This window comes from Haemaphysalis longicornis, unplaced genomic scaffold, assembly GCF_048455015.1.
Source record: "Haemaphysalis longicornis isolate Haplotype H1 unplaced genomic scaffold, Haemaphysalis longicornis Haplotype H1 scaffold_10, whole genome shotgun sequence".
NCBI lineage: Eukaryota > Metazoa > Arthropoda > Arachnida > Ixodida > Ixodidae > Haemaphysalis > Haemaphysalis longicornis.
Window position 1 is genome coordinate 98,731,613 of NW_027526204.1, and position 24,716 is coordinate 98,756,328.

Sequence of the window (24,716 nt, forward strand, 5' to 3'; positions counted from 1 at the left end):
TTCTATACGGAGACCAGTGCGTTGACTCGAAGCGTTCAAATCTGAATAGTTGCACGCCGGATATGAGGCGCGCCGTAATGGAGGGCTATATACGGATCAACTCACACCACCTGGCGACGTTTTTTCGACTCAACAAAACGCACGCAGAGCGCTAATTGCCCCGTCCGCTGCTTATTCTTCGCCCTCATTCCAGTGAACTCGCTTTTCAAGTTTAAACCATGAACCAACCTACCCAGAAAAACACAGTTAAGTAATATCCCCTTCAGTGCCGGCCTTGTTTTTTGCGTTCCTTCAGGCATCAACGACCCAGCCATTTTAGTGAGTCACATTGCTGCTGCTTCATGTCGAATAAAACACATCAGCGTCTGCCTTCTGAAAGACAATGTTCCCAGAGAAGTCAACGGACTGTCCGTTCGTGAAGCCCGCGCTCAACCACGCCAAACGGGTGTGCCCCGTCATCCGCTCCGAGGTAAAAAATTAGCAGTGGCTTGGCTCGGCTATATGCCAGGATATACGTAGCGTGAACTAAGGTTCAGCTGGTTATTCTTAACTTTCCTGGTTGTCTAGGATTAGCTGGTTATCATGCTTACTGCTGCTAAAACGATTTCCAATACAATCCAGTCCACTCCACTCCAATCCACTCCAGTCCACTCCAGTCCAGTCCAGTCCAGTCCAGTCCAGTTACTGCTCCTCGCGCATGCGCAGCACGGCTCTCCAGGAACCACGCGAAACGGCTATCAAGCGACTCCGGCGCAGCGTCAGACTTGGCTACTGCGCAACGGAGGCGCACAGCTGGGCACGCGCCGGCGCCAGTGCGTCTGGAACGGCTATGACGTCACTTCTCTGGAATGCGCAGACAGGCGAATGTGCAGACCAAATTCTCTACACGCCCGTACTCCAATTCCAATCCAATACAATCTAATTTAATCCAATCCAATGCTCTTCGCGCTTGCGCAGCACGGCCCTTCAAGGTCCACGCGAAACTGCTTTACCTCGGCCAGTGTAGCTTGCCCTACAAAAGGCAGCTGTGGCTGCTTTGAGGGATGGCGACTTGATAGATGGAAACCTGCAACGTTCATGGAGGCAACGAGTCGCGCATACCACCAAGTTCCTTTGGCGCAGCACCACAGAGCATCTGTCAAAACGACACGATATGAAAGCTGGAAGGGGTCACCACGACCAGGTTATTACCAGCATTCTGAAAATGGGACCCAATCCCTGCCTTAAGCCAGATGTATCCGCGCACGAACCAATGTAAAAGTGGCCGAGACGGACAATGAACAGCAAGAACAGTGCCTCCCGAAGGGAGAAGACAGCCCGTTGACATAGAACCGGTTAGAAGCCAACTCAGCGGTGCAAGCTATCAACGGGGCGACTATGTTTCTCCAATGCAAGCAGCCTGCATGCGTGTATTTCGAGCTGACAAATAAGGTGGTCTTGCCGTCTTGCTCCGACTGCTTTAACGAAAACTGCCATAGCGCAATCAAAGAAATTCGTTTCAGTAAAAGCCAGCCTAGTTAAAACAAAGACGGAAGCGTTGACAAGGTGGAGCCAGCTCGAGCTGGACATATTTTGCACAGCAAATACCCATAAGAGGGGGATACCCGTTCGATCCATTGTGAGCGTGGAATCCAGGAAGCTGCAAGTGCGCCGGTACCTGCTGATGCGTTCGAGTGCTTTGACTCCTTTGTACAGAATTCAATTGACGTAAACTGTGTACGTGACAGTTATTCGACGTGGTATGTCTTCCCTGCGGATGTGGAAGGCCTATTTTACTCCACCTCACCCACACGATGAAAGAATTCGTTGTCGTGAGGGAGTCTATAAAAAAACAATGGAGCGGTTCCATTTAAAATGGGTGCTGGAATTTGTGTTGATCACTTTCAGTCCCCGTTGGAGTGACCGCTTGTTAAGCCTACTTGTTATTATTTTTTTCTCGTCGTCCTACTGCGTTTTCTTCCAGTTTAGGCTATAGGTTACGAACTAGATCGGGTATGTTGTGGGAAATTATGAGACCGTTCCCACGGCGAGCAACAGTACCTGCGCCAATTTAGTTCTGGGTGAACGGTGGACCAAACGCGGTCCCTCTTCGCACGATTACCATCATCACGACTGATTCGTCGAGCCACAAAGCGCCTGCTAACCCTGTTTAACTTACTTTGCACATTTGCACATGCCGCGTGCTCTGTTCATTGCATTTCATCTTGTCAAACACGTCCACAACTATGTCGATATAGTTCTTTCTAACCTTCCCGTATACAGACACGTCACAGACAAACCGGCAGACGGGCACACAAAACGTGTTGCCCCTTAATCGGCATCGACACGTCTCGCTGTCTTCAGAAGGTCGTCTTCAGCTGCGCTGAAACTCTTCTTGCCTTTCTCGTGCGCACCGTTCAGGGGAAGAGCTCACACAACGCGCATAACTTCGAAGACCGGCCACGTCGCTTCCCGTGTCGAAAGATCAGGGGCACATGAAAGCGCAGCGCTCTTTTCATTGCATAGATAGCCGCAAGCACTCTCCGTATACCCCCGACCCGCCCCTCCTGCATACGGAACGAGCAGCACCAGCATCGGGTCAGGGCCAGCTTTCGACATGAGCTCCTCCCGCACCAGCGTCTGTTTCGCAGTAGCGTCCAGTACAAGCAACGCTGACACGGACCACTCAAGACATCGAAACAGAAGTGCATACGAGGTGAAACGTGCACTATCGAATTTGGACTGTTCCGTTACGAATTTTCGAGGATATAACAAGCACACCAGTCAGCTTGCGAACAAAGCACACAGCCGAATAGTCCACTTCCCAGCACGCTCGTTACACGGTGCGAATACAATCAACCGTCCGGTGCCCCCATGAACGAGCCGGAATGGCTTTCGCCCGTAAGGAGCGCACCCTCGGCAGCGTTATGTCGCGTCCGAAAGCCTTTCAGGAGGACGCGAGAGTCTGTCGCAGTCTCGGAGATAAAGGGACGACGCCACGATGCGGCGAGAAGGTCACGACGACCGGGAGGTTCTAAAGACGCGTCGTCCGCTCCGCGCCGTTGCACCACACGCGCCGTGTGTTCCGACACTGTTGTTACAGGCCCTCTCAACGAAAGACGTCAGGGCGTCGGCGAGTTCCACTTGTGCCGCTCTTTGGGGCGATGGGCATCCAGTCTTCATTCGAGAATAGGGCTTAACACATCACCATCGGGACATATGTGACGTTTACGTTAGGTGAGGTTTGTTCGTTTCGTCGAACAAGTAGAATCCTTGTTTCGGTAGGTGAGAATTGATTGCAGGTCGAGGTCGCGAGAATATCTCGTTAATTTGAATGCACCGAAAAGGAACAATTTTTAGCCCTGATTTACGGAATTATTTTTAGGTGCGCAGGTGCTATTTGAAGCTTGAAGTAGAACATCGTGCGACAATTCTCAATAATTCATCGTCGTGCAACGTCGGTGGTTATGTTGAAGATCTTTACCGGAGATCCGTCGCCCTCATGATCTAACGACGCCGATGGTTGAGCGGAAAGCTTTCTCTTGAGGGATTCCTTCTTTGTCGTCTGGGTTTGGACTTTGACTTGACTCGCAGCCCGGCAGCCGGTTTGGACTTCGACTTGTTGAGCTTTGACTTTGACTCTTCGCAATTTGATTTCGCACGAAGAAAGCTTCGCGTTCAACCATCGTGGTTGTTACAAGGAGGGGGGGCACTACTTATTTCCTAAATGTCGTAATGTCGCAATCGGATAGACGTCGGCCCCGTCGACATACTCGGGTTTGATTCCGGAAACGGGAAGCACCATCATTTTTCTTCACTTCATTAACGATCATCATCATCGTCAGAGAGGGATGATTTTCCTGCATTGCGTTTTGGGTGGACTGCAGACGACATCAGTGAGATACAGAAAGCTGCGCTTTAAAAAAGAGTGCAAGCGAATAAATGCAAACGAATGCCTAGACTGAAAAAAAAAAAAAAAAACACTTCAACGGAGATTTTAACCGGCGAGCAGGTCTTGTAGCGTTAACGCGCCATGCCACTGTCACGTCACCACACTACATTGCAAGGCACGAACGCTTGCTCAAGTGCCCAAAGAGACGTATCTGCAGATGACTCCGAAAAAGAATATGCTGGGGGGAGTTTCGCACCGAAGCTGTGCCTGGGCTGTGGGGCGCGCCGTAGTAGAGGGCTCCGGATTAATATTGACCACCTGGAGATCTTAACGGGCGTTTTTTGCCTCAATCACTAAAACGGCTGGCAGCAGCACAATGCCTTAGCCACTCCCAGTAAACAACCGCGGCGGGATGATGGGCCCTTGCAGTATGCCCAGGAGGAAGAGGAGGGTGAGTAGGTGTATGCACTGGAGGCGTGGTTTATTTGGGAAGACACTTGAGGCACTAGTAGCCTATGAACTTGACCAGCAATGCCTTAGGCAGTTTACGACCGTTAAATACAGCCATTCTGCGGTTCTAGGAGCACACCGGTTTCTGTTCGAACTGTCCGTCTTCAAGATGTCACAAGCCACAAACACCCCCCTTTTTACTCCCACTTCCCCCACTTGACCTGGAGGAGTCTTCCTGCCAAAATAAAGTCTCTCTCTCTCTCTCTCTCTCTCTCTCTCTCTCTCTCTCTCTCTCTCTCTCTCTCTCTCTCTCTCTCTCTCTCTCTCTCTCTCTCTCTCTCTCTCTCTCTCTCTTTCTCTCTCTCTCTCTCTCTCTCTCTCTCCGTCTGCACCCTTGCAAAGTGTTGCAGAGAAAGCCGTGAACACTCGAGCCGCCTGATCTGTTCATTCGAACACTCGAGTGGTCACTTGCACATCTGACCTGACTGTTCGCTCGAGCAGCTCTTGGCAACGTTTCAAACATGATGTCGAATAATATCGCGGTTTATTTCATCTACCCAAAGCACAGTACATGTAGAAGTGTCATTTGTGGCTAATTAAGTAGGTTAACCCATGTAACTAGTTATTTGTATATGCTTAGAAACTCTTAATACTTAGTTAACACCATGCGCCGTTTGCGGCCGCCATACCGCACTTAAGCCACAGTTTAGAATATTTGGTCTTGCTATCTAAGCCTTCCAAATGTGGTTTTCATCCATTTTATGGTTATCTTTGTTCGCCGGCAAGTTCAGGAGTCCGCTAAATTTAGCCCTGCAGTATGTCGCCATTAGTGCAAGGGGAAACGACCCTTTCGAACAGCTTTCTTCTTACAAAAATGCACTGAAATAAGCCGAAAAACTCGCGCCTTTCATGTGGTAAGGTAATTAGCAAATGTTTACCGCTTATACCTATCTTTATAGCATGGATAGAGTGACAATGATAGGAGAAAAATTGGCCACGTATCTCCTCCTTTCGTTGCAAATGTCGTCAAAAGACGATAGCCTTTGTAGACATTTCCAAGGAAATGCCCCTCTTTGCTTTCCCGCTCACCTCTCATGCTGTTCCAGTACCGTCGCGCTCATCCCAAGGTAAACACACTAAAGGTTTGCGCAAGGCAATTTGAATTTACCGCGTTCCACTGCTACAGGCCAGGTTCCTCGATGCCAGCGCTGCAGTACGGCGGAGACGCGCGTGAATGGAGGCGGCCGACTACAAGGTTTATAGAACCGCGTGGCCGTGCTCCACGTGCGTTCCAAGCAGAACGTGGAACCTAGCTAGTGAAACCTTTCGTTGCTGTTGCCGCGTGATTTTTCATAAGCCGCCAGGAGGCGGCGGTTTTCTGCAGTAGACGTAGAATATCATTTGCTATCGAAAAACCAAGCATCCATGAATTTTTTAATAAAGGAACACTGTAAATATCCCTTGTTTACTAATTTCATGTCTTATATTTGCGTAATGTCTTGTTCTTGTTCTTGTTCAACAAAATTGACAAGTGTGAACATATAAACCGGGCTTAGACGTTTACATTTGGCGGTGAGTATATAAGACTATTGCGCAATATTATTATTACTTTGGCCGGGTGGCTGAATCGAGTCACAGACAGACAGACAGACAGACAGATAGACAGACATACAGACAGGCCAAATTTTATGGGTTTAAGTAGCCCAAGAAAGACTATCGTCTTTAAAAAAGTCAAATCCCTCTTCTTAAGATAAAGGTGGTCAAAAGGTTTCTCCCATGCAACGTGATGTATAAATGTCAAAGTCCAAAATACAAACTGCTTCCACCATGTTGGAATGGCGCCATCGCATAGACGTCAACTTCATAGCGCGAGGAACCCTGCTTCGATTCCGACCGCGGGAGGCATTTTCTTTTCGTTGAAACCATTGTGCGCATTGGCTCTCCTGTAGTGCGTTTTGCGCGATGAACGTGACGCCATCAGTGAGGCATTGAAAGCTTCGCTTAAAAAACATTTTAGAGCATGGCAGCGCGAAACGCTCTGGATGAGAGTGCACGCTCCCTCTCCACAGGATTGTATGTGCTGCTTTGCCACCTGAACCGTGGTGACCAGCCGGAACTGATCCTTCGGAGGGTAACGAAAGCCTCTCCACGAGCGGCCGTTAGGCGGAACTGGACAGCAAGAATAGCCATCGCTCGCCAGGGAAAACGGTGGGGAACATAAAGTAGGAAATGGGGACAGGTGGGGCAATTCTCAGCCTCTTACTAAGATCAAAGTGACCATGACCGATGGTCCTGAAATAAAGAACTCACGAATACAACTTTGCCTACGTTCAACGTCGGCGCCCGGTGGGTGGGATTAAACCCCGTATGAGTTTCCCATATATGCCCGCGATGTCTTTTGTGCGTTTATGTGTAGTAGTAGTATGTATTGTTGGATGAGGCTGACTTAACCTTGCATAACTGCCGGCAATTGCTCCGCCTAATAGTCCCCAATACGATATCAGAGACACACAATGTCACCACACCTCACTTAGTCTTGTGGACTGCCAGAATAGCAGCAGTGTCACAAGCTAATTTACAAGCAGCGGTGCATGGGAGGGCGACATTTTTGTGGGAATAGACCGGCAAAGGGGGAGGGTGGGGGGGATATCAGTGGACTGGCTGTTCACGGTCGGCCACGTTCTCAATACACGGAGGCCTTTACGACAACAAGTCGGAATAGTTCGGTTCCGCGTGTAATTCGACTGGCTTTTCTGCTGCCAAGTAGCCTATGCGGGATAGATATCAAAGCCAATCAAAGGGTTCATGACAACTGACATCGATAACCACTCTTTTTAGCAGTGCCACCGGCACCGTGCAGGCATGACACGTTAGCAGAGATCCTCCCGAGAAGAAGGCTGCGCGTTTTTTCGCTACGACCGGAGGGGTGCCGGCCAGGCCCTCGTGCTCCCAGTGGCGGTGGCTGCACAGGCAATTAGCGGTGTCGCTGGCGGCGGTAGCATCCCGTCGGCGGAAACAAAGCCCGGTGGGCGGCCGGCCACTCTCCCTTGGCCCCGTTCCGGCCGGCCGCACCTTTTGTAGCGCCGGCCGCCTTAAAACCCGGGCGCCGGACCGCACGTCCCCGCACTCTCGCACGCCGCCTGCACGCCAGGAGGGGCCCAAGGAGCGATGGACGCTCGGCGGCTTAGGATTCCCGCGCGGATTAGCACGGTGAGTGGGCGCCGTACTGGGAGGACTAGGCGACGTTTCGGGCTAGCGGGAGCGATGATGTGGCTGGACTGGAACTGACACCTTTCGGAAGTTCACTCTTAAGAGATCCGAACAAAAACGAATCATAGGCTTCGCAATTTTGAAAGAAAAGAAAAAAAAAAACAGCTTATGCAAGCTTTATCAAGGTCTAAGTAATCTGTAACTGCCAGCATTAAAACTGCAGGGATATACGCAGTGGCTAGCTACGTTTGATTGTTTTGCAGTGGACCTTTTGCATTTGAACGCAGGTGTCCTTACAGACGATTTCCCTTGTGGATATGCGTAGTGGGCGAGGTCGTGGGTCTGACGCGACGGATCTCTTTAGGCGTTTCAGGCGGGGTGCGCGATTCATTTCCATATATATTTCGCAGGGGAAAAAAAGCCCACGTCGGCGTCTGTATACCTGCGAAACGGTTCCTCGATCGCGTGCGTTTGAAGAGGTCTGTAGCGCAGGGCGTTCCATAGCAGGCGCTTGGACTCCGTTCACGCCAGTACACAGCAGGTGGAGTTAGGGAGCGGAAGAACGCAGTCAGGCGAGCGAACTCGCAGGCAGCGCTATCCGCCATCGTCGCCAAGGTGCGAGCAGCGGCGCAACGCGCAAGAGACGGATCGAAGCCATTGGAAAGCGTTGGGCGGAAGCGAATCGCGCAGCAAATCATCTCGGCAAGGGGAAGAAGGCCTTAGAGAACGCGGGGCGGAAGCAGAGTGTCTCGGGCGTTCAATTGGACATGTCTACTTTTCACTAGCTGAGGAGAAGCTTCATAGCGACAAAGTTAAAACCCAGGTTGGCAGGCTACAGTGGGTATATTGCACTGAAAACGATGAAAAGGGGTTTTGTGAAGTTCGTGGCCAAGATTGGTGAGCGAAATCGGTTATGAAATATGGCAGGTGAGTGCAGGGGTGTAATTCTGCAATATGCTGTGTCCATCTACGGTTCGACGACCCTAGTTTTGTTGTCAAGAACTTGAATGAGCTAGGTGGACGATTGATTGATTGATTGATTGATTGATTGATTGATTGATTGATTGATTGATTGATTGATTGATTGATTGATTGATTGTAGGGATTAACGCGCCGACGCAACGTAGGCGATGAGGCGCGCCGTAGTGGAGGGCTCCGGATTAATTTCGACCAGCTGGGGACCTTTAATGTGCTCTGAAATCTCATACACACGGGCATTTTTTGCTTTTCGCCTCCATCAGAAAAGCGGCCGCCGCGGCCGGGAATCGAACCCGCGACCTCGTGCTCAGCAGCACAACGTACTAGCCACTGAACCACCGCGGCGGGTATAGGTGGCCGAGTTCTTACGGTTCCGCATACGACAGTGGTGAGCTTCTTAGTGTGGTATTTTGTACAAACTGCACTTTGAATCGGTATTCGCGTGTTGGAGCGGCGGAGTTGCGTTGTGCCTGCTTACAGAAACTTGTTTGAGCTCTTGTGTATGTATGTGCAGCCAATCACGATGGTCCGAAGCACTCCATCCCAACTCACAGAATCACAGGTTTAACAAAACCAGCAAGAAATTGGTTTATTCCGGGGTGTTATGCCGACGAGAGAGGCAGCCGAACAGCGTTCTTTCGCTGAGCAGGCGAGCCCGCCGGCCGGCCGCTGCAGCACACCTCTCGCCTCCACGTGGCATCCGCGCGTGCCCAGGCGTCACCTAGCAACACAGGCGCGCGGTCTATTTCTTTGCGCTTTATTTCCCAGGCGATGCGCGTGCTTGGGGGCGTTTTAAGTGCAGAGCACTTTAGGAGCCCGCCTTGTCATCCTAGCTCGCTCGCTCGACCCAAATATATAGAGCACCAAGACGGCGTCCCGGGGTAACGGTGTTGTTCGCGCGTATACCCCATAGGCTTCGAAAGCCAAGCGGTTTATTAGTGTTCGAAAGTCATGAAACGCTGGCGCTTGCCATACATCTTTCCGTTGCTTACGCAAAGAAAACTATAGGTACATTTGAGGGAAAATATATACGTAATTAATCGGCAGCGTCCGAGTTGTTGGTTTTTACGATAGTAAACGCAAAATGTGGCAGTGCAACGCCGGCACGTGCGGAGAGTTGTTGTTGTTGTTGTAATCCTTTATTTCGAAGGGAAGGCCATGCGGCCATAATAAGGGAGGAGGGGTAAGAGGTAGGGAGGAGTAGCCGAGTAGCACAAATAGTGGGTCCTTGAACGATTTAGAAGAGATCACTGCCGTCAGCAGAGCCAGGCTAGGGTTACTGGGATCATGTGAGTGCAGTCAAGTCAACTTTTACGACCGGGGTAGGCCCCGGTTTACACTAATCTCGAGAGACCACTCTCTACGTGCGGAAAGAAAAGCACAAAAGAGCTCCCGCTGACGCAGTTTCAGGCAGGGGCGCACGAGCACCACGAAGGCGGGAAATTTGAATTGCATGGGGTAGTAGCAGTAAGCGGATAACGGCGGTACAGCCCATTACGGCGAATCACTGCTCTGCACTTCCGACAGCTTTCACATTGAGTGGAACGGCTTTAATTTCTTTACGACCACCTGTCGGTCATCAACGGCTCCGCCACCTTCTCTCTTGTAATGGAACATGCAATAATGTGACTCCACCCTCGTCTGTTATAGTTCCAGACCCACATGGTTGCTTTCGGGCTCAATACCTGCGCCTTGTTGTTCTTACGCGCATGCAGCTGGAAATTTATAGCAGGGACAACGACAGGGCCCGCGACAACGAAAAACTTAAATACGTCGTTCTGTTATATGAACACCTTCCCAATAGAGTACGTGACTATTGTCTAATCATTTCAGGTGTCTGTTTTTTTTATTAGTCAAATCCACCTAAATGGAATATGAGAAGAAAAGCCAAGCTTTGTTACCGTACCTAAATGCAACGCTGTCAAAGCTATTAGAGGATTTTTTTTTTTTTACCTGAACTGGCTGCGCTGGGGCAAGTAGTGCAGCATATGCTCATTTTTTTTTTCTCATTGATATCCCCAGTAGCACTTTGCACTGGTCTGCACGACAGTGCACTACTCTGCACCCGTTCAGGTAAAAAAATGCCCCTGGTGTATGATATGTTTTACATGTCAGCTGGGAAAAAGTGTGCGGGACAGGTAATTCAAATATAAAGCGAATAGTGATTTACTAATTAATTACCAATGTATTAATTAATATTAACAGCTGGGACTGTTAACCGCGAACTTACAGGGAGGGAGCCATGCTGATTATATAACGACGCGCCAAAAGTAAACTCTCACTGTGAAATCGGATTCGGCTCATTCTGATCCGTACAAGCTCCGACTCATTTTTGATACGAAATACGATCTGCCTACACGTTCGCCGGGCGTTATCTGACCTATTTTGTTGCAACCGCTTTTCTAGGGGAACTTTGTCGAGTTTTTCTTGTCACTGCAGTTTTATCTGACTTAGTTTCGGTTTGTGGATTTGACTCATTCTGAAAAAAGCAAAGTAAAAAAAAAAAGAAACTTGCTCTTCAGTTGTTCAAGTGGAATTTGATTGTATATGGAGCCCAAATTATCAGTTCTTCGGCCACTTTAAATGTACCTTTTCACGAGGAAGCGCTTTCAAACGCGTGGTTTCCCTATACCTGTGTTGGCGCACAATACGAAGGACGAAGGAGAGCCGACAAAAAGTGGTGACAAAACTTTCAAATGCTACACCATATTTTTAACGCAACATTCGACGCTTGGACGTGACATGATGCACTTGAATCGTTTGAGCGCGAAATTCGAACGCACACCTCCGCGCATGCAAAAGAGATGCATGCCGCTACGTTTCCACGCACGGGGGAGGGTGGGGGGATGGAGAGAAGCGAGGGGGCGGATCGAAAGGAACTGGGGAAGAGCTCCCGCAGTGCAAGTACGGCCAGCCCGCCGGTCCTGTCTGTCGGTGCGCACTGTTCGCCGAGTGCCGTCGGCAACGCGTTAGCCCTCATTCCCACAGCCGTCACCTTCTCCGTCACGGCACCGTCACGTCAAAAAACCGCGACGGAGACATAGCGGAATGGCGTTCGTACTGGAGCTCTCCGTCAGAGTACAGGGTCGTCTGCCAAGTGATCAGTTTAGCCGGAGTCCTTCAATGCTTTACTGGTCACGAAACTTCGGCTCTCGGTTCATATAGGGACCGCGCGCGCCGCTACAGGCGCCACCTCCGCACGAAGGTCATCCAGCCGCCGCGCGTGCGGCGTATTGGCCAGCTCTTGGCGTGCAAACGCTCGCTGCTTTTGGTGTCTGCGCGCTGATTAACTGCGTTTTTTTTCGTAGTAGTTAGCGATGAATAGTCCGGTTATTGTATTAATCACCTGCCTTCAATGGGGTTTTATTTTTCGAAGTAAGTTACCGTAAACTTCGGCCGCGAACGGCAACGGCTTCTGTGTGCTCTGGCACAAGCGCTGCGCCGTCGTGTTTGCGGATTTTAAATCTATATTGCTTCTTTTCTTAAAGCAATACAAAGCAAAGCAAAGTTGTAAATACCACACATACGGTAGCTGTGTAGTCACGGACTGCTGCGGGCCTATGGATAATACAATAAAAAAACTGAAAGAAACCAAGTACGCGTCGTTCAGACTACGCTTAATGAATCCGTTGATTGCTCTGGAATGCACAGAACGCTAAAAGAGATAGCCCAATAGTATTGTCGTTTCGATGAGTGTGTAAATACTTGAAAACATCTAAAAACGCTGCAGAAACGCGAAGGATCAAAACACGAAGAGATACAGGGTGTTTCAGCGAACACTTTCAAAAATTCTTAAAAATAGGCTCTTCGAGAAAAAAAGAAACCCTCTTCAGAAGGAGATTGCTAGCTGCGGCGGACGCCAGATAGTATCAAGGGTGTGCACATTAGTTAGGTGGGTAATTAAACTCTACTAATGAACTTCTTAATTAGCGGAGTTTGGTGGTTGTTGTCAATGGTGATTTTGTGGCCCCAGAGAAGGCGATTTCATATCAGTTTTTAAAACAACGAAAAAGTCGGTGTTTAAAGCCCTGTAGCGTGAGGAAACCTGCCGCTCTTTTCCGCTCAAAAACGAAACTCGGCGCTGAAGGAGCGTTAAAGTCTTGAGCGAACGCAACGTCGGCTGGTGACGTGTTTCAATGAATGTGGTGGCCAATTCGAAATGTAAGTGCAATTTTCCCTAGCTATAGGAAGCCTCAGCAAGCAGCCACAGTCGCGAAAGCCCTCCTCGCCCACCAAACAAACCTTTCCTTTGTCTGATGCGCTTTCTAACACAACGATTATAAACGAACAGCAAATAAACCTAACGAAAAAAAAAAGAAACGGATGGTGACGTTTCCCATCTTGCACGTCTGGTAGCCGCGTCAGATGTGGTTGAGACAATAAAACAAGAAAAGCAAAACTGTCGCCAACGCCCACTAGGACTCCCGAAACGGGCGACCGTGTTGTGGGCAATGGCTAGCCTCTTTCTTGCGCCAAAAGATAACGCTAGCCGTGGTATAAGGTGAGCATTGGTCATTGAAAAAATACAAGAGGCGATGGAGTTGATATCAGCTGATTCCCTAGCGTGGGGAATCACCAGAGCCTTTTTGAATTGGGCGACACAGTCACTGCAACACGTCATCAGCGGATGTTGCGTTTGCACTATACTTCTGGCGCACCATGTGCGCTGCGTTTCGGTTTCACGGGGAAAAAAAGCTTGGTTTTTGCGGGCTGCAGGGCTCTAGAGTGCATTTTTCTTTGCTTTAAAAACTGGTCCGTTATCGTCGTCTCCGTGGCTACAAACTCGCCATTGGCAATAACCATCAAACTTCGCTAATTAAAAAGTTCATTACAGAGTTTTAGTTAATTAACTATGTAATTCGCATGTTTCTCATAACTGCTGACGTCCGCCGAACCTGATAGCTTGTTCCTTAAGAGAATTCCTATTTTTCTTGAAAAGCCTACCTTCAGGAATTTTTTAAAGTGTTCACTGAAACACCCTGTATATCTTGCACCGTGTGTCTTTCCGCTTCCACGCTTTGCAATCCTTGCAAAAACAGAAAGCGAAAAAAGAACAATGAAAAGGATTTTATCACACGCAACATAAAAATCTCAATGTTACGAAGGGAAACAAAAGAGCGTGGACCAGCGTACAAAAATTTATTTTTTTCGCGCTGCAATGTGCAGCACACGGAGGAAACAGAATATTGCCACGTAGCCAAGAACGACGCAAAGCTTTTCTGAACGCAGCGAACTAGCGATCTCCTGCACTACAAAAGACTAGAATGAAACACAAACGTCGAAGAAGCAGTGCGCAGTGTGACGTGAACAGATAAACGTCGATAAAGTGAGTTGCGCGGAGTTGCGTGGAATTCGGCCACGCGCGGTTACAAAACAAACAAAACGAACCCTAAGGGATAATTCGAGGAAATATGAAAAGTAAAACCACAAGGACGTCCCAAAGCTTTTTTACACGCGAGCCTGAGCGCAAGGTAATACAAGTTTGCAAACAGGCAATGAAGCACCGCTACAACCTGACTGATATGACACAAATCCGGCTTTAAGTTAGCCTTGTACAATTCTAGGTCCACGATGCTCTCAAAAGGGTACATTGCTTTTTCCATTCTCACACACAGTGCATTTCCACACACTGTCGCACACTTATAATCGAAGCTCAAATCTCCCGTTGCTTGCCTTGGAATGGCGCCCCTCCATTTGTCACACAGCTGCCCGTCGCTCGGTCAAAAGAACAAGCAAACATTTTCTGTGGTATCGTTGTACAAGGAACGACATCCCGGGACGCAACTCATGTTCGACATCGTCGTTGCACTACTTAAGTCGCATCACAAGAGCGCGATATGCACGTTACATTTTTTTCCCGCACAAAACAAACACAACTCGTCGCGGCTCCGCCGTTCGAGCCAGCGCAACGCCGCCCGAGGAGTGACCTCAGTGAGAGGGTGGCGCCACCGCGCGGCGGCCAAACGCAGCATATGAAGCTCTCCCATTGAGTTACGGAGCAGTTTCGTGACCAGTAAAGCATTGAAGGACTCTGGTTTAGCCTAGAAATGAGCGTGCTTAATCTGAAAAATAAAGAAAATGGCTTAGATTTTTACCTGTGCTCATTTTTCGCTAAATTTAGCCGTAAAAATCTGTTTTCTGATTGGCTGGTTTACCACAGGCGTAGTCCCGTCGCGTTGACGCAACGGAAACGTAGAGCTCGGCTTCCCGTCACCGTCGCACCGTTTTCGGTGAGAAATCGCCCGAGAAATCGTCGCCCATGACGGAAGACGGTGACGTGACGGTGACGTGATGGGGTGAAAAACGGCTGTGTGAATGAGGGTTTACGCCAACATGTGACTGCAGATGTCGGCAGGAGCGCCGTTCCTTGCGCTCTACGGCGTCGCCGGCGCAGTGGCTGTCGCTAGCTCTTCAAGGGCGATATCCACCCGTTGCAGATGCGGCTGTTGGACGCGTTCCCCGTCGCTTCGTTGGCACTCGTCTGGACGGCCGTCGGCGTACTGGCCTCCGAGTTCCCCCACCACCACGGCTCGGGCGGCGCCGGAGGGGGCGTGGTGGTGCTGTACCATAAGGACCCGGCGCCCTTCTCGGGCGACCGTCGCTTCAGCAAGGCCAAGCACGTGACCACGTCGCTCGTGCCGGCCGCCTCCATCATCCCGGCGGGGTTCGTGCACGGGAGGCCGTCGTGCGCGCGGGACCTTGACCTGTGTGTTTTCAACCACGACTACCCCATGTGAGTGTGCGGGAGATTAATATGAGGCGGTGTTGGCTGCTACCCACCTACGAGCGCGCCTTCAATCCTCCACGTGAATGCCAGCGATGGAGGAGCGTGGTCTATTACAGTGGCTAAATTTCTGTCTGAAGTGTCGCGTATACGTATGGCGTCATCCTGTCAATTGCTCGGATGGTAGTATTGTGACAGCGTGAAAGCTTTCTGCGATAGCATGCCGTAACGTCAGACATGAACTCTAAATGAGTTTGGGACTGTACGAGCCCTCCGGACACAAACCAAGAACATATTCGCGTAACCTGACGGACCCCGGAAGCCTAAAAGTTGCGAGGGGCATCCTGATCTCAGTTCAAAAAAGCGGCCCTGGAAACTACTCATTATTCAGTGACTCCCGCCAAAGTCCCCTCACTGAAGTCATACTAATACCAACCGTTTCTGTAAAAACAAAATCGGCATGGTCCCCAGATTCGCGTTTCGTGAATAAGGAGTTTAATACCTATTTCATTTGGCTTGAGCAGATGCGGTTACGACGATCAGAGTCACTCCACACTAATTTCCAAGTAAACGCTATGATATATCGAACGAATGGGAATCGCAAGGCGACAGAGCTAGTTGGAGCTCTGATTTACAGAACGTACCGTCCTGTGATGTGTATGAAGCTGAATGCAGCTTTGCCCAACACACCGATGTCCATGCAAGAATTCCGTACATATGCTCGGTTTACATATATTCCTTCTTGCACTTGATGACGGCAGCTTATACTAGCATGAGTCCATTTGGACTTTCAAAATTGTGATGTATTTTGGATGTTCAGCAAAACTTTGCGGAATCACATATTTTTTATTACGCAGTGTCTAGAGTTACGCCCGACGGAACCCAAAATCGAAAACTAGGGTTACGTCCGATGGAACTTTAGGCCCGTTTCTAGAGTTACGTCCGACGGAACCCAAAATTGAAAACTAGAGTTACGTCCGACGGAACTTTAAGCTGGTTTCTAGAGTTACGTCTGACGGAACCCCAAATTGAAAACTAAAGTTACGTCCAACGGAACTTTAGGCCAATGTTTTGAGTTACGTCCGGCATAACGTAAAGCACAAAAAATTTACAGCTCTTGAAGACTCTTGAACCAATTTACATGGTTCAAGAGTAATTAATAGGGTTGGGTGTCAATTAATATTTCAACCCGATTAATTGGCATCGATTAATTCGATTATGCATGGATTATTCGGTTGTGTGTGTTTTAAAAAAATGACCAAAAATAATTATGTAGTAGTACATATCAGATCAATATGCTCATACACTTGTTCAGACACATTCCGGATGAGGTAAGTACGTCATCATCACGGCGCATGATGCGGACGCGACGCTTATCAGCTCGTTCGTCACTCACATGTTTTCTAGAAACAGGAACATCAGCGCCCGCCATGAGTGCCGATGGCGCCAATTAATCGCGCTTTTCTTACTAAAGAAATAGTTTATACAACGGCAAAACGGTATGTATAATTGCCCACTGGTCGTTTTTTGTACCGTGTATATTTGCAGTTTTTATTTGAAATTTTGCCCTGTGGCATGAAGATACACGAGTTGAGATAAGAGTTGTCGATGAAATATTATTGAGTAGCTATTTTCCCGTCTGTTTTCGGTTTTATCACTGCCATCTTTTCGCATACTGGCATCGTTTTCTGTCTTGACGTAAGGCGGGTTATTTGAACACGAATATGATACTCGACATGCTTGCGTATAATTTCAACATGACATTTTTCTTTCTGTTGCTCAGAAGCTTGAACTGGTTAAAACAATTATTCGTGACTAAAGCATTAATCGATTAATCGGAAGGTTAATCGATCAATTACCTACCACTAATAATAAATAGTTGATTAGTGATAATAAAGCGAATGCCCTGGTACTCCTTTATTTCTTCACAGAATAAAAAATGTCGATACATTTTAGTTAACTGATGAGAACACCCACGTTAAAAAAGTTTGAAACTGATTTGTTTGAAAAAAGTTTGAAAAAAGTTTGAAACTGAAAAACTGATGAAAACACCCACGTTTATTTAAAAGTGAGAACACCCACGCCCCCAATCAAAATTTCCGTTCCGTCGGACGTAACTCTATAGCTCATATCACAAGCTGCATGCAGCACTGTGGAGGCTACATTGTTCTCAATAGAGTGTCCAGTGAGGGCGCCTAACTCACCGTGAAGGGGGTTTTGAAAGGACATTTCAGTCTGCCCTCTCGGCAGGTGGAACCGCAAGGACCCGGCGCCTACTCTCGTTTTCCTTCGCGGTGAGTTAGACCCCCTCACGGGCGCTCTGTTAACAACAATGTAGCCTCCACAGTGCTGCATGCAGCTTATGATATGAACTATAGAAACTGGCTTAAAGTTACGTCGGACGTAGCTCTAGTTTTCAATTTTGGGTTCCGTCGGACGTAACTCTAGAAACTGGCTTATAGTTCCGTCGGACGTAACTTTAGTTTTCAGTTTTGGGTTACGTCGGACGTAACTCTAGAAACTGGCTTATAGTTCCGTCGGACGAAACTTTAGTTTTCAGTTTTGGGTTACGTCGGACGTAACTCTAGAAACTGGCTTATAGTTCCGTCGGACGTAACTCTAGTTTTCAATTTTGGGTTCCGTCGGACGTAACTCTGGAAACTGGCTTATAGTTCCGTCGGACGAAACTTCAGTTTTCAGTTTTGGGTTACGTCGGACGTAACTCTAGAAACTGGCTTATAGTTCCGTCGGACGAAACTTTAGTTTTCAATTTTGGGTTACGTTGGACGTAACTCTAGACTCTGGTATAAAGTTCCGTCGGACGTAACTCTAGTTTTCAATTTTGGGTTCCGTCGGACGTAACTCTGGAAACTGGCTTATAGTTCCGTCGGACGTAACTTTAGTTTTCAGTTTTGGGTTACGTCGGACGTAACTCTAGAAACTGGCTTATAGTTCCGTCGGACGAAACTTTAGTTTTCAATTTTGGGTTACGTCGGACGTAACTCTAGAAACTGGCTTATAGTTCCGTCGGACGAAACTTTAGTTTTCAATTTTGGGTTACGTTGGACGTAACTCTAGACTCTGGCTTAAAGTTCCGTCGGACGTAACTCTAGTTTTCAATTTTGGGTTCCGTCGGACGTAACTCTAGAAACTGGCTTATAGTTCCGTCGGACGTAACTTTAGTTTTCAGTTTTGGATTACGTCGGACGTAACTCTAGAAACTGGCTTACAGTTCCGTCGGACGAAACTTTAGTTTTCAATTTTGGGTTACGTTGGACGTAACTCTAGAAACTGGCTTAAAGTTCCGTCGGACGTAACTCTAGTTTTCAATTTGGGTTCCGTCGGACGTAACTCTAGACACTGCGTTTTTATTAACCTTATTAACCGGAAGGTTGTGTTCCTGCAACGAATACTACACCGCACGACCCCAACGCACTACTGGGCAGACAAGAATACATAAACACTAAACTCGCTTCACATATATGTTTCGTTAGCGGTTTCAATTCTTATATACTTCCCCAAAGAGATCATCGTTGGAGCAGGTGAGGTGCTTGAAAAAAGTAAAAAACAGCCCTAATTTTAGTAATAAACAGATGAAGCGCAACATATGTCAGGTTGTTGATGCGCAAAATCTTTTTAATTAAAAAGCAGAGCAGTTTTTTTGTTCTTGCTTTTATATTAAATTGAAGCCACTATTAGTTGCTTCGTAGAGACTTCGCACGCACACGGGCGGATGTCCTTCGGACGTGTGGAAATGATTATCCTTGGTACATCCGTTGCTGGATGTCCACTCTACGTCCGACAATGTACATCCACACATGCACGTAGCGTGGCCGTCCAAACTGGGCATTCGATGTTCGGCTGTTTTGCGGACGTTCCACGGACGTCCGCGGTTGCTTGGTAAGGCGTGTTCTTCGAACCCTTCCCCTTGTTGCAGCGAGAAAGTGCAGTCCATCGTGGACCGTCACTACAACCAGATGTACGACCTGTACCACACGCTGTACAAGACCCCTCCGCACGAGGTCCAGTGGGTGGAGAACTACACGCTGGCCTTCGCCGCCGAGAAACAGCACGGCAGCTTCGTGTGTCGCTCGGAGGCCGTGTACCTGCGCATCGGCTGGGCCAAGAACTGGAAGGGCCTCTGGATGACCGTCGTCAACACCGAGCGATTCCCGCAGGTCACCCGAGTCGAGAAGTGCAAGTACGTGACCATTTTGCATGACATACTTTTGCAAATTTCCCTATGCTGTGGTTCTGGGAGTGTCTTCATCGGGCGTAAGATACCCGATGTGGAGTCTGAAGCTTGCTGTAGAGGCTAAGAAGGCAGGGATATTTAGCCTCTGTAGGAATAAGTGGTATAAGGCACTAAACTACCAGGCACGGGTTTGATTCTTGGCTGGCGCAGCTCTGCTTTCTGATGAAGGCCGAAATAAACCCGCGCACGATATTTTGATGCATCTTAAAAATGCCTGGTGGTTCCTATTAATTTATACTCCTCTGCGACGGTGCGCCTTATAGCCTATAGTTGTACCTTCGGCGTGTAAAACTAACCAAAATTCAAACATTCGCAGTAATATTTAAAACACCTCGTTATACTGCGTTGTTGTAACCAAGAACTTCTTGAATATCTGTGGTTGTACGTTGTGTACACTTCACTATGTACAAAAAAAAAGGGGGGGGGGGGAAGCTTCGCAGTACTGGCGCAAAGACTGGGCATACAGCGAAGCTTGCGGCTCGACCTAGGCTTTTTTCAGTTTATGCGTGGTTATGCTTGGAGACTCGGTCACGTTTTCCGCGAGTAGTCGTCGTTAGCTTCCCAAAGAGCAATAAACATTTGGTCATTAAAGTACAACGTGTTGTTAGGGGCGAAGCTCCTTAGGGGCTCGGGCTGTCGGCGTCTCATGTCGTCGTAGTATCATGTAGTCAACCTACTAAAACACCGGGACACTCCAACGCCTCGAGCTAGAACGTAACGCGTACTAAAAAAACACACCGGGACACTCGTTTTCCAACTCCTCGCTCTGGAACGCTTCGTGCTTCAAAGACACGAGACTTACAGCGGAACTGTATACCTCTAGCCCCCAACGGTTTCATCTCCGTGGGCAAGAACGCCAAAGCGCCGAGAATGCACTTGTACACTGCATGCTTCGCTCCTCCTCAGGTTTCAGGTTAGAGGAGATGGCCCGGAATTTTTTTTATTATTATTTTCAGTACCAGTCATGTATTTCAGGAGTGGATCAAAGTCGTCGCATCCGTTCTCGAGTAGGGGCGTGGCGGCGAGCCACGCTTCCTCTTCCTCGGGAGTGACGCTCTTCTTCCGTCACCCCAAACTCCCCTTTGTCGGAGACTCGGCTGTTGCACCTCACATGGATTTCCGAACGTGCCGCTGAAAGTTCTGCATGACCGGGCAGGCCCGGATCGTTTTGTCCGCAAGCTTTCATATCTCTCACAAAGTGGACCGTGTCAACACGTGCTAGAACCGGCGGCAACAGGCTTCGCGAACTCGGCGTCTGTAGCGCGAGCGCTTCTGCGCTTCCCACTTGAGGCGCGTACGCGCACGTGAACTGGCGAGAAGACTGCGCGAGAGATGACGCCACGAACGCTGGCCAGTGTGTTCTCGGCGGTCCAGCGGTGCCGGCGCGCGTGATGACGTGATCGTTCGGCGAGGTTTTCCTGCGCACGCTCGCCGGCCCAACACCGGCTTAAACAGCATCGCTGCTAAAAAAAATCAACCATCCCTTCCTAAAGAATGTTGAGAGAAGCGCGAGAGCGACGATTTTCCGCGCACTAAATAAACGCATCTACGAACAATCTACCTATACGTGATTTATCTATCGATTCATGTTTCGTGTCATCCAGAACCGTTCCGTTTTCGCGATTTTCAGCTGATCGTTTTAATAGAAACCCGGTTTCACGCATGTAGAGTCGTCTTAGCGCGTAATTATAATGTAATTTGTTTAGGAATACTTTTTATAACACAAGAGTTAAGGGCAGGCGCACTTGCGTAAGCGCAGCCACCTTTCTGCCTGGCGTGCACACCACTGCGTGGTCAAACTCTTTGTGCAAATAAAACTATGACTATGACTACTCCCTCCGTAGTAAAGTATGCTTTACTGCAGTACAGGCAATGTGGGAAAGCCAGCTACATAGGCCAAGCTTACACTTAGCTGTACCCTGAAAGTCGGCTTCACTTTCAAACACTGATGCACTGCTGAGAAGACAGTTTTCTAGGAGCAATTTAAGCTGTTTTGTATCAAAATATGAAGGACCTTTTTATTTTTGTACGAGAGCCTTTCGGTCGGCCAACCAGTCTATGGGCAAACTGCATTAGTGTTTTGACAGGGGGTTCTATCGATCTCACTAAAGAAGCTTCCGCTTTAAAAATACAAGAGGGCAATGGCGACCAATAAATTCGAGGTCTCTTTACGCGCTTGCAAGACGCCTCACTACAGCGGTTATCCAACATGAGTATGCCGGGAACCCTTTCAGTCTGGAAAAAGTGATGGGAGAACCCGTGATAAACGATGTCAATTCGTGTTCAAATCTCAAACAATTTGCACTTCCACCTAGAGTCGCCCACATACTTATCCAATGCCCTTCTTTTGTGCCCGACTTGTATGGTGATATGTGTCACATCGTCAAGCAATTTTCTCTCACAGCTAGGTAACAGCCGTATCAACACTTATATGTAGTGTTGTTAGTTTCCAGTTTTACCTGATTTTTACGCCCTAAACATGTTTCAGGAAAATCGGGTTGAACCCAATTTCTTCCCGAATGGGCCTTTTCAGAGTATCGATATGCAATATCATGGGCTGACTGCTCACCGTTCTCAACCAGTATGCTTGCTGGAGGCCATAGGCGTGCGCAGAGTTCTCAATTTGGGGGGGCAAAGTCTTACCGCTGCGCCCCCCCCCCCCCCCCCCCCCCCCCCCAGAGCAACTCCCGACCTCTTCTCACTGAAGGCCTTGCGGTGCGAACGCAGTGCAAAGAGGGATGGTTATAAAATTTTTATTTCAATGTGAATAAATTGCAACACACACAAAATATTTCTGAGCAGAAATTTTACTTTCATGTGTTACATCGGCAAGGCATGGGGCAAATTTGGCGCCCCCTTCAGATGATTAGGGGGGGCGGCCGCCCCCCCTGCCCCCCCTGTGCGCACGCCTATGCTGGAGGCAATCCCCACCAACTCAGATTTCGAACTCGTTGAGTATTGGCACAACTCTACCGCTCGCTACTCAAGGCAGGCAAATGTTGCACTGACATTGCTGTGCTTAGCTAATAAAGTTTTAATGTCTCCTGGCTTTGGTACGCTCAACAATAGCCCATGTCTCGAATGGAGATCGACACGCTGTGATTGCAGGTGATAATGAATGTAAACAAGCATGTGTAAAAAATCGATAACCAGCTTTTCGCAAATAAAATGTTTAATTTCCTAGAAGTTAGCAATGCTCTTTACTGCCATCATTACTGCTTCGTTTCAAAACAAACGCCGAATTCCGGAGAGTATTTGCTAGACAACCCTGATGTTCCCCCCATTTAACCAAACACCAATTTTAACTCATTAGAGAAGCTGTTTATTACATAGCACATCTGTCGAGTTAACCCGAAAAAAAACCCAAGTTTTCGAATGCTTTAAAAAAAAAGCCGATTTCTTCCTGAATATTTGTTCGAAAAATAGCACCCGATAAAAAAAAAAACATAAAACCCTAAAACGAACAACCCTACTTACACGCTACCTTCTGTATGTCTGGCTTTTTTGCATGGCTGGCGTGTTGTGCAAAAAGCCAACCCTAAACACGCGCTAAGCGAAGTCATGCAGCGAAGCCACCTTTTTGCATACCCAGAAATGTTTGGCAAAAAGGAAAACAGAATGGGGGTAAGATTGTTGCGGACCTCTGAAACGCCCATGTAGACCCTTATTTGAGGACCTTACTACTACAACGCCAATACTCCAACTTTGCATGCAGATACCGCAACAAGCCGTGCGACTACATGGTGCCCTGCTACAAGTCGTCCTGCAAGCAGCGGGAGATGCTGTACCCGCTCATCGCTGTCAACCCTTACGACCTGGGACAGAAGCCCACCATCGACCTGTTCCCCATTCCCAGCGGATGCGTTTGCTACGTGGACGACTTCCGGTTTCACTGAGCTCCGCCAAAGTTACCCCTATTGCAGACGAACTGGGCTGCTGCCATGGCTAAGCTCTTGTACAGAGGACAACGCCACCGTATTTTCACGCGTATAACCCGCCCCTGCATATAATCCGCATCCCCACTTTGAGCTCGCCGAAAAAAAAAAAAAAGAAATCCTTTCATATTGCCCGCACATTTGATACAGGAAAGGCTGCACCAAAGCTACTGCTCAAACAACACATCACATACTATGTGGACAGAAAAAACGTATATTTAGCAAGTAGAATAAGTCACAATTCACTCAGTGTCACTGCAAGTCCTTGCTGTTGTACACAAGGTCCTCTTCACGGCACAACGAGCATTGCAGTGAAGGGGCACTAACGAAAAAAAACCCGCGTATTATTCGGACCCCTACTTAGCCGCTGAAGTTTTCGAATTTTTGGTGCGGGTTATACGCGCGAAAATACGGCATGTCTATAACACGGCTTTCATACTTCCAGCCTTGTCCTGCCTCACCCGAAAGGGATTTGAGGAAAACTACCGCGGCGTCCTGAAGTCTGAGCCCACCACTGTTGTCCTCGACGTATTTGTGAAAAGTGGCTGCAGTTCTCAGAGGTAACTAGTTGAACTCGCTGTTATAGACAAGTGTTTCGCACACTGTACAATAAAGCAAAGCTCATACCACAGAGCCAGGACTACTGCACAGGTTTGAAGCTAGTGAGTGAATTGGCCGTGCTTCTGGAGGTGCAAGGGTACGAATTTCTGAAAGGCCTCTTTGGGGTGTGCTCTTGGTCCTAAAAATGAGAGAGAAAGCGCGGCACCATTTTTTCAGGTATTTCCTGGAGGTAGACCGAATTAAATATCATTTTCCCATGAAAAAACTGTTCGTTGCAATGCCTTGCTTTAGAATACCCACGATTACAGCCACGCAGACTCATGTGCAGTTTATTGTGAGCACTTGAATGTTGGTATTTTAGGCAGCCCTCTGTTCAGAAAAAGCTACAGCAACCTACGGGTTAAAACTAAAGTTGTGAGTTAGGCATTACGGTTCGTAGAACTCTCATTTGAAGCATTAAGCAGCAGCACTAGCACAGACTGCTTGATGTTGATTGCAGCCATAAAAATTGAAAGCACACTTCTCCGGTATGTCCCAAGTGTCTATTACCTGACGAAGTGAGGAGAAAGTAGGCCTATATTTTCAGCTAGTATCTTGTAATGCTGAACGAAACGTCAGCCATCGCTACATGTCGTACATCTTCTTTTACTTTCATGAAAGCAGCTACAGTACACTATGTGACTTGGTAAAGACTATTTATAAAAGATGGTGTAACCGTGTTGAGGGAATCAT

General features: G+C 48.3%; 1 protein-coding gene across 1 annotated transcript; it reads left to right on the forward strand.

Annotated features, from left to right (window-relative positions):
• The first annotated feature begins 382 nt into the window (after positions 1-382).
• Positions 383-23,384, forward strand: LOC144159960 (neurotrophin 1-like). Its single transcript, XM_077691599.1, has 4 exons — positions 383-469; positions 14,947-15,242; positions 19,171-19,434; positions 23,204-23,384. The coding sequence occupies exons 1-4, from the start codon at positions 383-385 to the stop codon at positions 23,382-23,384; spliced, it is 828 nt and encodes a 275-aa protein (XP_077547725.1).
• Positions 23,385-24,716: the final 1,332 nt, after the last annotated feature.